At 44.5% G+C, this 13,506-nt stretch overlaps 1 protein-coding gene across 9 annotated transcripts in view; it reads right to left on the bottom strand.

The window, feature by feature from the left end:
• The window catches only part of LOC139578628 (BTB/POZ domain-containing protein 8-like), a 43,279-nt gene that overhangs the window by 12,606 nt on the left and 17,167 nt on the right, over nucleotides 1-13,506 (bottom strand). For 5 of the 9 annotated variants that reach the window (XM_071406478.1, XM_071406481.1, XM_071406482.1 and 2 more), the window contains 5 exons: nucleotides 7,985-8,081; nucleotides 6,873-6,961; nucleotides 3,333-3,435; nucleotides 1,345-1,527; nucleotides 469-639 (listed from right to left, as the gene is read on the bottom strand). In XM_071406478.1, the coding sequence (XP_071262579.1) occupies nucleotides 469-639; nucleotides 1,345-1,527; nucleotides 3,333-3,435; nucleotides 6,873-6,961; nucleotides 7,985-8,081 (643 nt within the window). The other 4 variants (XM_071406484.1, XM_071406483.1, XM_071406486.1 and 1 more) reach the window with 4 other exon arrangements.

The raw sequence follows: 13,506 nt of genomic DNA, 5'->3' as shown, positions 1-13,506 counted from the left end.
TCGCTCTGGCTCTCACGCCCTCTGACTACAACACAGAGGCAGATTAGTGAAGGCCACTCCCATGTCTCTACATGCTTTCCCTCCCTCTTTCCAACTCTAATCCATCCTGCCATATTCTGCATAAGGACGTGTGACTTAACCCAGCCAGCCTAACCCGGGCTGCAGCTCAAACCCAGCCAGGCCTCTAGGCCCCTGGGAGTAATTACACAGGAATCATGGAGCTCTGGAACTGTGAATCTCTACCTTTCACCCAATGTGTGTGTGAAAGAGGGAAGAGAGAGGCAGAGAGCATAGCAAGGAATGTTTTAATGTTCACCCTTCACGGCTCTTTGTGTCATTTCACCATTATCCTTTGAAATGGAAGAAAACCCTTGTCATGCTTAGTCATCAAATAATAAAAAAGGCAAAATCGGAATAACTTGATTTTGGTTTGGGGGACTGTGAGTGAATGTGAGTACTTGTATTCACCTCCTCCCTCTGACCCCTCTCCTCCAGGGGTGTCTCTCCTTCAATGTCTTCCTCCCCAGCCAGGTGATCCACAGCGGTGAACAGGTCACAACAGTTATCCACCGTGACCCTGTCCCGTACGGCTGAACACAGCTTCTTCAACAGGGCCGGTTCCCGCGTCGACTCCTCTCTCTAAAACACACATGTTATTTTATTCATTAGCACACAGTAAAAGTAGAGGATTTAAATATAACTAAATGTATGTGAAAGGGAGGTCGAGAAACCCAAGGTGGATGAAGTTGAGAAACCCCTTGCTTACAACCAAACGGTTATTTCACTGTAGTACAGAACAATTGCTAGCTACACTGTAGTACACTGACCACTACACAGCTCAAACACATTAGGATGGATTATAATTACATCGCAGATTCCCATGCTAATACATGAACTGATCAGACCAATTTCAGAGGCTGATGAGGATAATCCTTCAGGAAACCCGTTGTCACCACAGCTGTATAGCTCTGTGTCTGTGATAACAGGGTGGAATGACTGGGATTGGAATGCGTATTTCTATCAGGGCAGAGTCAGACACAGTGAGTTGGCACATTGAGGACAGACACCCACAGAATGAAATAGACCATTTACATGATGCATGCAGACACCGATGATACGAGTGCAAACCTCTTGGACTGTGACTCTGCATCTAGAACTGCCTCAGCGTCCAGCAGGATGTTTACTATGAAGTTTTTATGCATAGCATTAGCCTCATTTAATAAGTAACAATGAACCATCTACAACTGATCAAATGAATCAGTGTATAGCTGGGTGTGAGTCTCTGTGTATGTTGTGTGTATCCGTCACATGTCCTGTGTCTGTCATGCGTGCGTCTTCCCTTACCCGTCGTAGGCTGTGGAAGGCCTGCGTGTGTGTGACCTGGGCCAGGTGTGAAACAATGACAGACAGACACTGGTCCTGCAGCTCTGTAGCCAGCAACACTGTCTGTTTGGCCCACTTGACCTCCGGGAGACAGCCCAGCAACTGCTCACTGCCACACAGCAGAGTCACCGTGTTCTGTACAGTCTGGATAGAACAGGATTATTAACTGGTATGTCTTATTTGAGAGACTTTTGTATATCTCTCCTTCACATCACACCCAGCAGGAGCCCAGCGCTCTGTACAGTCTGGATGGAACAATAAAATATTACATCTCTGGGGAACTATTTTTTATCACAGAGCTCTCTTTCTCTCTACCTCACAACCCCCCCCCACACACACACACACACCAAGGCAGAGGTGGATACCTGTGCAGAGAGGTTAGAGTGCATGTCCCAACAGCACGTCTTCAATGTGACAGGGTGGAATCCAGTGGCAAGGGGGAAACCCAGGACGACAGGCACCCTTTCACAGTTGCAGGAGGCTACCGGAGCTCCAGTTTGCCGGAGGAGCGCCTGTCGTGCACCGCCAGCACGTTGTTGTCCTCTCAGGGTGAGCTCCCCTAGCCTTTGCCTTCCCAGACTTACCCACAGGCAGCGGGACAATGGTTAGCCGATGCCAGGGCGTGCCCATATAACGTGGGCCTGCACACCGCACCCCTGCCGAGTTAGCCTGGGACTGCAGAGACACCCAGTTACTGTGTTGTCACGAGGAAGGCCTGGCAGAAGTCTTGGGGAAGGAGAGGCTGTGTACTGGCAAGAGGAGGCTTACGCACAGAGGTGCTTCCCGGTTTACCACAAGGACTAGCCAGCGGCAGCAAGCGGGTGGGAAGTATGCATGCACATTCCCTCTTACAACCACACACACAGTCCGGTGAATAATATTTCTAATCAAATGTATTAGTCACACACGCCGAATACGAATGCTTACTTACGAACCCCTAACCAACAATGCAGTTTAAAATAAAATACGGATAAGAAAAATAAATACAAGTAAGAAGTAATTAGAGCAGCAGTAAAATAACAATAGCGAGACTATATACAGGGGGGTACCGGTACAGAGTCAGTGTGTGGGGGCACTGGTTAGTGGAGGTAATATGTACATGTAGGTAGAGTTATTAAAGTGACTATGCATAGACGATAACAACAGAGAGTAGCAGCGGTTTTAAAGTGTGTGTGGGCAATGCAAATAATCTGGGTAGCCATTTGATACAGCTCTTATGATCTCTTATTTTAGAGACCTTTCTCATACTCAGTACTTCTCTTTCTCACAACACATACAACCACATACACACATACAAAGTGTTTCACCAACTATCTCATAATTGATCATTCACAGTCTGTGGAACAAGTTATTACGGCTCTTATGTGACCTGTTATCGTAGAGCCATTTCTCAACACATACAACATAGTTTGTGAAACACCACGCATCTCATCATTCATAATTCATTATATTATGGACAACAAAACACACGTTTACAGTCTTTAACAGTTGTTAAGACATTTACACCTTTGATGAACTCTACTGTGTCCACCACTGTTGTTCCTTCCGACCCTGCACTTGGCTATCGATGCAGGGGAAAACCCAAATTATGCAACACATTTTGGCAGCAGGCAGGCCCTCCTCAGCAGCAGTAGTAGTAGTAGTAGTAGTAGGCTGAGCTCCAGAGTGGTGTACCCAGGGGAGGCAGCCGGAGAGCAGGAGAGAAAGACACTGGCTGTGTCCCAATTCTCTACTCTTTTGTGCACTTGCACACTCCCTGTCATGGACTCCCTCCAGCCCAAACTAGACCAATACAATGCTTTTAAATCTGGATGACCCTGCTACATCTGTCTGTATCCACACTGGACTCCTGAACACGCCTGCCATAAAGGACTATGGAAATTGAGGTGAAGAAGTTGGGGTGTGTGTGTGTGTGTGTGTGTGTGTGTGTGTGTGTGTGTGTAACCCACCATGGCTCCAGTCACAGCATTTAGACAGGCTCTCTGGACCTCACAAGGCAACAGAGCAAAGTGTCTCTCTGACCAGCTCTTCACATAGTGTTCAGCCACCCACCTGTAACACACAGTACAAACGAGTGTTCGAGAGCCTGTCACTTCAGTACACATTATGACATATTGCTTGTTAAACACCTTTGAATTGTGTTTTTATGGAGACGGGTATGAACGAAGGGGAGAAAATATTGAGTTGGGTGGAGCAGGGATTTGATGCCACACAGGCAGGGGGGTCGTACATATGCTGTAAGGAGCAGCCCTAAGCACAAGACCAAGCCTAGGTACTCGCTAAACCACTGATATACAGTAACTATCCACAGAGTATCCAGTATCCGGTGTGTGATGATGTTCACTGTGCGACTGTGTGCTGAAGGTCTGGGTGAGTGGGGATTAATGAGATTGTGGGACTCAGTGAAAGAGCATGTGATTTGCATCAGTAAAACGGGTCAGGTCCGTGACCCAAACCACTTATACAGCCTGACATCACACAGAGAGAGCTGCCAAACTCTATATAAGACACAGGCAGGAGTCCCAAACGGCACGTTATTCCCCATAGTGCACTACCTTTTACCAGAGCCCATAGTGCACTATATAGCGAATCGAATGCCATTTGGGACTCATTCATTAACCTCACTGGTCCTGGTGCTAGGAAGGAACTGAAGCCAGAAGTGTCCAAAAACATGGCACAGCTCCCAATTACATATCAATATCGTGCTGCCCCAAAGTTCCCAGGCAATGTGTGGCCGTGTTCCAAATGGTACCCTATTCCCTTTATAGTGCACTTCTTTTGACCAGGGTCCATTGTACTGCACTATAAGGAATAGGTTGCCATTTGAAACACATCCTAGGAATATAAAACACATTTTTGTTAAGGCAGCGGCACTGAGAGAAGTGATGAGATCCAGTGTCGTTGCGAAACTGAATGATGTGCCATCTCAGTTGCTCAGCCCCATTTTCTCAGTCCCAGCCTCAGGCCCTCAGGGTAGAGTGGCCAGAGATGGTTGGCTAGCTCCAGAGGCCTGAGGGGTGTGAATCGCAGCACCACTGGGCTGTAAGCTCAGTTCAGCTCGCGTTACTATCATACACACAAGGGACGTGACAAATGTAAATAGAATCTTAATGTTTAAACTGACGTTTATTAATAGTTTAAACGTTAAAATAATCTATAAAAATAAAATGACGTGAATTCACAATCCAGATATGGTTCTGCATATGACCACTAGGAGGCAGTGCAGTTCAATCTACCACAGTCCTGGCTACGTAGCTACCAGTTGTCACTAGTTACTTCAGCCAAAAAGTCATAAAGCCTGCCTATTTCTACAATTTGTCTACTTAAAATGTGATTTTAACCCTAACCCTAACAATAACCTTAACTACACTGCTAACCTTATGCCTAACCTTAAATTAAGACAAAATATATGTTTGTTTTCATGAATTTTTACATAGCCAATTTTGACTTTGTGGCTGTGGTAACAAGTGGAAACCCTAACAGATGGCGCTCACCTTACTGCTGTCCCCCACCCACTCAGCAACAATGGTATTAATGCTGTTTTAGGTTCTCTGTTGTGTGCTTCTCCTTCATGTTCTCAATTGTCAGTACGTACTTCATGTCTGACTTCTCATCAATGTGATGGCTCGTAGCAGTGATGCAAATCTGCGTGTTTGAGAGCTTGCGCTTTGTACTTGCAGAGCAATCATTGTACAATTTCTCCATCCAGGCCGTCACGTTTCTTTTGAGATGGGATTTTGTAGTCTGGTTCTAGATATGCCATCAGGGCATTGAAGCCGACATCCTATACCTTTGACAATGGCTGCATGTCAACTGCAACCATTTCTGTAGTCAGAGCTGTGATTTTCTCACTCTGTCCCTAATCGCACTGCTGCCAGGAATGGTTTGGGTCTCTCAGTGCCGCTCTTTTAGCATTGGACCTGTACTGCCACTGTAGCTCAATTCCACCTCGCAAAATTTGAATTTCATTACCTTCTCATTGAACTTCTCAAAGTATTGCCATACAGGACTTAGCTGCTATCGCCTCCAAGTCGCCCTCTGACATTTTTCCAACTTAACAACGATGTCGTGCAGACCGCTTTATACCGTGACGAGATCCTGAGGCCCATTGTCGTGCTATTCTTCCGTCACCATCCTCTCATGTTTCAGCATGATAATGCACAGCCCCATGTCGCAAGGATCTGTACACAATTCCTGGAAGCTGAAAATGTCCCAGTGCTTCCATGGCCTGTATATTCACCAGACATGACACCCATTGAGCATGTTTGGGATGCTCTGGATCAACGTGTACGACAGCGTTTTCCAGTTCCTGCCAATACCCAGCAACTTCACACAGCCGTTGAAGAGGAGTGGAACAACATTCCACAGGCCGCAATCAACATCCTGATTAACTCTATGCGAAGGTGATGTGTCGTGCTGCATGAGGCAAATAGTGGTCACACCAGATACTGACTGGTTTTCTGATCCACACCCTTACCCTTTTTTTAAGGTATCTGTGACCAACAGATGCATATCTGTATTCCCAGTCACGTGAAATCTATAGATAGGGGCCTAATGCATTTATTTAAATTGACTGATTTCCTTCTATCAACTGTAACTAAGTAAAACCTTTGAAAAAGTTTGCAATGTTGCATTTCTATTTTTGTTCAGTAAAATTTGAAAGCTGCATATCTCCTCCTACTTACAGCATTGTTACATTAGGTATTTGTAAAAAAAGAAATACCGTTGCCTTTTGGTTGATGATTGGGACCTATTAATGGTAGTTTTGTGATAACTGCACTGTGATACCAAAACATTTAATAGAAAAGTGTGAGTTTCGGTTTAGTTGTATTTGTTTTTTTGCAATGTTAACGATCCCAAATTCGTTTAGAACGTCACACCCCTAACACACACAACTCATCAAAAGCTTTCCCCTCAGCGGAGCAGAAGGCAGGCAGCACAGCTCGGCCCACGCACCACGTTTTAGTTGTTTTATGTCTGTATCTTACTGCCAGATGGACTCCGCACACAGATGGTGAAGTCAGAGTTAGCCCTGAATGACCAGACTTAAAAACACTATCAAGGCCATAATTATTCATACCACTGCCTGAGGGGTGACTGTTTCTGGCATTAGTGCAATTTAAGTTAAGTTTTCAGAGACTTTTGGACAGCTATTACATAGACAGTGACCTACATAACATAGGGCAACATGGTGACCTTATGTTGACCCTGTTGACCCTGTTCCTCCATCTATTGTGCTCTGGATTATGCAGATTAAGCCAAACCCTTCTTATACAACTACAGAATGTTGAAGGTGATAAACAGGCTTGGGGTCAATTTTTATTCGTTTTCCAATCAATTTACTTCCTGAAGTGACTGAATTGCAATGGAATTGACCCCAACCTCGTCGATATCAATCTGTCAAACTGACAGCACCTAACTAAAATATAATGTCCCATAGAAATACACTCAAAAAGGCTCCATACACACACACACACACACACACTCACCTCATACACAAACTGTGGAGGCTCTGGAGACCAAGGGTGTGGGTGAGGGAGAGGCACTCGAGGATGGTTTTCTGAACCCCATCTATAGGCTGCAGTAAGAATAAAAGAGAAAACAAACACGTCTAAGTGACGGGACTTTTAATGATATGCCGTCTTTTCAATTGGACATGGCTCATAAGGTACTTGCAAGTAAAGGATCTTGAATAAAAGCCTTAATAAACTAAGATACAAAAACATCTATACTGTTTGCAGTTGACACACAGATGAGTAAAGTCATACACTGGTCACAGGAATATTGTTTTGTAATAGGAGTGAAAATAGATCAAAAAGAGAGTTCTCTCTGTGACTGCTGTGGGGTAAAGTGAAGCTGCCTGTCGCAGGGGGCAGAACGGAACACCCCATATGAACTGTATCTGGGCACATGATGAGGTAAGAGTAATGAAACAGAGGCTTTTCAGAGAACCGGAACACAGCAGGAATGCCCGTGAGATACAAAACAGTACCAAAACAGCTAAATCTGTTCATACAGATGGCTTTCCTCCTGACGCAGACTGGTATGAGACTATAGGGATCTCTCTGGAGATGTAGCACTGATCTAGGCTGGTCCCAGATCTGTTTTAGCTGTATAGGCAACTCCTATGAAGTTGGCAAGAGAGCACAAACAGATCTGGGACCAAGCTAGGGCAGATCAGAGAAGCACTACAATGGTAGGAAGAGCTAAAACACTCCACAAGAGAGCCATGTAAAAATAGATAGAAAAAACTGTTATTGTGTGTGTGTGTGTGGGCGGCAGGTAGCCAAGCAGTTAGAGTGTTGGGCCAGTAACTGAAAAGTTCCTGGTTCGAATACCCAAGCTGTCAAGGTGAAAAATCTGTAGATGTGTCTTGACCAAGGCACTTAACCCTAATTTGCTCCAGGGGTGTCGTATTACTATGGCTGACCCTGTAAAACAACACCTATCGCGTGTATATGACAATAACATTTGATTTTGTGTGTGTGTGAATGCGTGCATCACACAATACTGCATTAAGACATTAAGACAAAAACAAGTCGGCCAAATTGGCCTGCCAAACAGACATGTCAGACGTTCTCCCTCACATTCAGAAACCTACCTTGGGGAAGAAGCGGCAGTAGTCTCTGGTCAGCACCATCTCCACCACGTCCTTCAGTCCCTCCAGACCCAACATGTCTGCTGCCAACACCACCTGACTGGGAGAGAGGCGAGAGGGCCGGTTGAGGTGGTGTTGTGGTTCTGACTGGGAGAGAAGGCTGGGTGAGGTTGTGGTTCTGACTGGGAGAGAGGGCTGGGTGAGGTTGGGTTGTGGTTCTGACTGGAAGAGATATGTATACACCAACCTCAACCACTCCAGTACGCCTGCATACTGAATTATTAGTCACACATTGAGGCAGCTTACTTAGAGTATGTTTCTTGTGTACTTGCTCTTTATTATATATAAATATGACTTTATTATAGCTAATAATGAGGTTAAGGATTTGCCAGTACTACAACAAATAATTTAATTAAGCCTAATATGGCTAATAACACATAAAAAAGGCCTTATAAGCTACTTATAGACATACTTATAAAACTACAAATCGGAGGCTAAAATGTTTACCTTAAAATAAAGCATTAACTTTGATTGTATTTTCTATTAAGTATATTATCATGATAAATAATATTACTGCATTGTTGGGAAAGAGCTCAAGTAAGACATTCACTGCACTGTTTTACACCTGTTGTATCCTGTGCACGTGGAGATAAAACTTTGAAACTTGATGTGGTTCTAACTGGGAGAGAGGGACAGGTGAGGTGGTGTTGTGGTTCTAACTGGGAGAGAGGGACAGGTGAGGTGGTGTTGTGGTTCTAACTGGGAGAGAGGGACAGGTGAGGTGGTGTTGTGGTTCTAACTGGGAGAGAGGGACAGGTGAGGTGGTGTTGTGGTTCTAACTGGGAGAGAGGGACAGGTGAGGTGGTGTTGTGGTTCTAACTGGGAGAGAGGGACAGGTGAGGTGGTGTTGTGGTTCTAACTGGGAGAGAGGGACAGGTGAGGTGGTGTTGTGGTTCTAACTGGGAGAGAGGGACAGGTGAGGTGGTGTTGTGGTTCTAACTGGGAGAGAGGGACAGGTGAGGTGGTGTTGTGGTTCTAACTGGGAGAGAGGGACAGGTGAGGTGGTGTTGTGGTTCTAACTGGGAGAGAGGGACATGTGAGGTGGTGTTGTGGTTCTAACTGGGAGAGAGGGACAGGTGAGGTGGTGTTGTGGTTCTAACTGGGAGAGAGGGACAGGTGAGGTGGTGTTGTGGTTCTAACTGGGAGAGAGGGACAGGTGAGGTGGTGTTGTGGTTCTAACTGGGAGAGAGGGACAGGTGAGGTGGTGTTGTGGTTCTAACTGGGAGAGAGGGACAGGTGAGGTGGTGTTGTGGTTCTAACTGGGAGAGAGGGACAGGTGAGGTGGTGTTGTGGTTCTAACTGGGAGAGAGGGACAGGTGAGGTGGTGTTGTGGTTCTAACTGCGAGAGAGGGACAGGTGAGGTGGTGTTGTGGTTCTAACTGGGAGAGAGGGACAGGTGAGGTGGTGTTGTGGTTCTAACTGGGAGAGAGGGACAGGTGAGGTGGTGTTGTGGTTCTAACTGGGAGAGAGGGACAGGTGAGGTGGTGTTGTGGTTCTGGTGCTATACATGTAGGTTCACCATCAAGACCGATAGTAGGTACTGAAGAAATCCACTATTATTAAACATACTTAGACAACTGAAGCAAGCTAACACACTGACCTCAGGAAATGTACCTTTACTAGTTGGGGATATTCATTTTTGCTTCTGATGGATTAATTATTTTCTATTCTATATGTATATGGGTTATTCCACAGAGGTGGTGTAAATTGCCATCCCACCCCAAAATAATCTAAGACAAACATATTGTTAAATTAGTAAAGTACAAAGTCATTGTTTATACACCTATTTCTAATGAGAGGTGGCTGTCCCAAACCCTGACTGCTAAACGTCATGTTTAAAAATAAAGCGATTCATGATTGTCACTTTTCAAACTATTATTTCAATAGAACATAGAGTTGTTCTATTATCACATTGAAAGGCACTGATCTAATAATTAGTTGATTTATTTTTTAAACAACTTTCTCTGAAAATGCTGTCCCCACTTTTGATGTCACTATCAAAACAGACATTATAAAAAAAGTTGAATGTGCCTTAAGCCACAACCCTACAAATATAACCAGGTGATGGGATTGCACCCCTCTCCAATATGGCACATTGTCTGTATGTCTAAACATTATGAAGAAAATTAGTAAGCAAGTTGGTAAATCTTAATGTATTTTTAAGAAGTGTCACTACCGAACATCTGATATACAGTTGAAGTCGAAAGTTTACATACACTTAGGTTGGAGTCATTAAAACTCGTTTTTCAACCACTCCTCAAATTTCTTGTTAACAAACTATCGTTTTGGTAAGTTGGTTAGGACATCTACTTTGTGCATGGCACAAGTAATTTTTTCCAAAAATTGTTTACAGACAGATTATTTCACTGTATCACAATTCCAGTGGGTCAGAAGTTTACATACACTAAATTGACTGTGCCTTTAAACAGCTTGGAAAATTCCAGAAAATGATGTCATTGCTTTAGAAGCTTCTGATAGGCTAATTGACATCATTTGAGCCAATTGGAGGTGTACCTGTGGATGAATTTCAAGGCCTACCTTCAAACTCAGTGCCTCTTTGCTTGACATCATGGGAAAATCAAAAGAAATCAGCCAAGACCTCAGAAAATAATTGTAGACCTCCACAAGTCTGGTTCATCCTTGGGAGCAATTTCCAAACGCCTGAAGGTACCACGTTCATCTGTACAAACAATAGTACACAAGTATAAACACCATGGGACCACGCAGCTGTCATACCACTCAGGAAGGAGACGCGTTCTGTCTCCTAGAGATGAACGTACTTTGGTGTGAAAAGTGCAAATCAATCCCAGAACAACAGCAAAGGACCTTGTGAAGATGATGGAGGAAACAGGTACATAAGTATCTATATCCACAGTAAAACGAGTCCTATATCGACTTAACCTGAAAGGCCGCTCAGCAAGGAAGAAGCCACTGCTCCAAAACTGCCAGAAAAAAGCCAGACTATGGTTTGCAACTGCACATTGGGACAAATATCGTACTTTTTGGAGAAATGTCCTCTGGTCTGATGAAACAAAAATAGAACTGTTTGGCAATAATGACCATCATTATGTTTGGAGGAAAAGGGGCTGAAGAACACCATCCGAAGCACGGGGGTGGCAGCATCATGTTGTGGGGGTGCTTTGCTGCAGGAGGGACTGGTGCACTTCACAAAATAGATGGCATCATGAGGTAGGGAAATTATGTGGATATATTGAAGCAATATCTCAAGACATCAGTCAGGAAGCTAAAGCTTGGTCGCAAATGGACAATGACCCCAAGCATACTTCCAAAGTTGTGGCAAAATGGCTTAAGGACAACAAAGTCAAGGTATTGGAGTGGCCATCACAAAGCCCTGACCTCAATCCTATAGAGGATTTGTGGGCAGAACTGAAAAGGCGTGTGCAAGCAAGGAGGCCTACAAACCTGACTCAGTTACACCAGATCTGTCAGGAGGAATGGGCCAAAATTCACCCAACTTATTGTGGCAAGCTGGTGGAAGGCTACCCGAAACGTTAGACCCAAGTTAAACAATTTAAAGGCAAATCTACAAAATACTAATTGAGTGTATGTAAACTTCTGACCCGCTGGGAATGTGATGAAAGAAATAAAAGCTGAAATAAATCATTCTTTCTACTGTTATTCTGACATTTCACATTCTTAAAATAAAGTGGTGGTCCTAACTGACCTAAGCCAGGGAATTTTTACTAGGATTAAATATCAGGAATTGTGAAAAACTGATATTAAATGTATTTGGCTAAGGTGTATGTAAACTTCCGACTTCAACTGTACGTACTGGCCAAGGGATGGTTAGGACTGAAGTCCTTCTTCGTCTATAATGTCTATTCGTCGGCAATGTCTACGGCTACGTCCCAAATTGCAGCTTATTCCCTATATAGAAGGAATTGTCCATAGAGTTCTAAGACAGGATTGTGTCAAGGGCACAGATCTGAGGAAGGGTACCAAAAAATGTCTGCAGCTTTGAAGGTCCCCAAGAACACAGTGGCCTCCATCATTCTTAAATGGAAGAAGTTTGGAACCACCAAGACTCTTCCTAGAGCTTGACACCCGGCCAAACTGAGTAACAGGGGAGAAGGGCCTTGGTCCGGGAGGTGACCAAGAACTCGATGGTCACTCTGACAGAGCTCCAGAGTTCCTCTGTGGAGATGGGAGAACCTCCCAGAAGGACAACCATCTCTGCAGCACTCCACCAATCAGGTCTTAATGGTAGAGTGGCCAGACGGAAGCCACTCCTCAGTAAAAGGCAAATGACATCCCGCTTGGAGTTTGCCAAAAGGCACCTAAAGGACTCTCAGACAATGAGAAACAAGATTCTCTGATCTGACAAAACCAAGTTTGAATTATTTGGCCTGAATGCCAAGCGTCACGTCTGGAGGAAACCTGGTACCAACCCTACGGTGAAGCATGGCGGTGGCAGCATCATGCTGTGAGGATGTTTTTCAGCAGCAGGGACTAGGAGACTAGTCAGGATCGAGGCAAAGATGAACGGAGCAAAGTACAGAGAGATCCTTGATGAAAACCTTGTAGCGTCATACCCAAGAAGAATAGAGGCTGTAACCACTGCCAAAGGTGCTTGAACAAAGTACTCAGTAAAGGGTCTGAATACTTATGTAAATATAATTTCCGTTTTTTTATATATACAGTGGGGAGAACAAGTATTTGATACACTGCCGATTTTGCAGGTTTTCCTACTTACAAAGCATGTAGAGGTCTGTAATTTTTTATCATAGGTACACTTCAACTGTGAGAGACGGAATCTAAAACAAAAATCTAGAAAATCTCATTGTATGATTTTTAAGTAATTAATTTGCATTTTATTGCATGACATAAGTATTTGATACATCAGAAAAGCAGAACTTAATATTTGGTACAGAAACCTTTGTTTGCAATTACAGAGATCATAAGTTTCCTGTAGTTCTTGACCAGGTTTGCACACACTGCAGCAGGGATTTTGGCCCACTCCTCCATACAGACCTTCTCCAGATCCTTCAGGTTTCGGGGCTGTCGCTGGGCAATACGGACTTTCAGCTCCCTCCAAAGATTTTCTATTGGGTTCAGGTCTGGAGACTGGCTAGGCCACTCCAGGACCTTGAGATGCTTCTTACGGAGCCACTCCTTAGTTGCCCTGGCTGTGTGTTGCGGGTCGTTGTCATGCTGGAAGACCCAGCCACGACCCATCTTCAATGGTCTTACTGAGGGAAGGAGGTTGTTGGCCAAGATCTCGCGATACATGGCCCCATCCATCCTCCCCTCAATACGGTGCAGTCGTCCTGTCCCCTTTGCAGAAAAGCATCCCCCAAAAATTATGTTTCCACCTCCATGCTTCACGGTTTGGATGGTGTTCTTGGGGTTGTACTCATCCTTCTTCTTCCTCCAAACACAGCGAGTGGAGTTTAGACCAAAAAGCTCTATTTTTGTCTCATCAGACCACACGACCGTCTCCCATT

This window comes from Salvelinus alpinus, chromosome 6, assembly GCF_045679555.1.
Source record: "Salvelinus alpinus chromosome 6, SLU_Salpinus.1, whole genome shotgun sequence".
NCBI classification, from domain to species: domain Eukaryota; kingdom Metazoa; phylum Chordata; class Actinopteri; order Salmoniformes; family Salmonidae; genus Salvelinus; species Salvelinus alpinus.
Note: the sequence above shows the minus strand (reverse complement) of the source record. Positions and strands in the feature narration are given on the sequence as shown.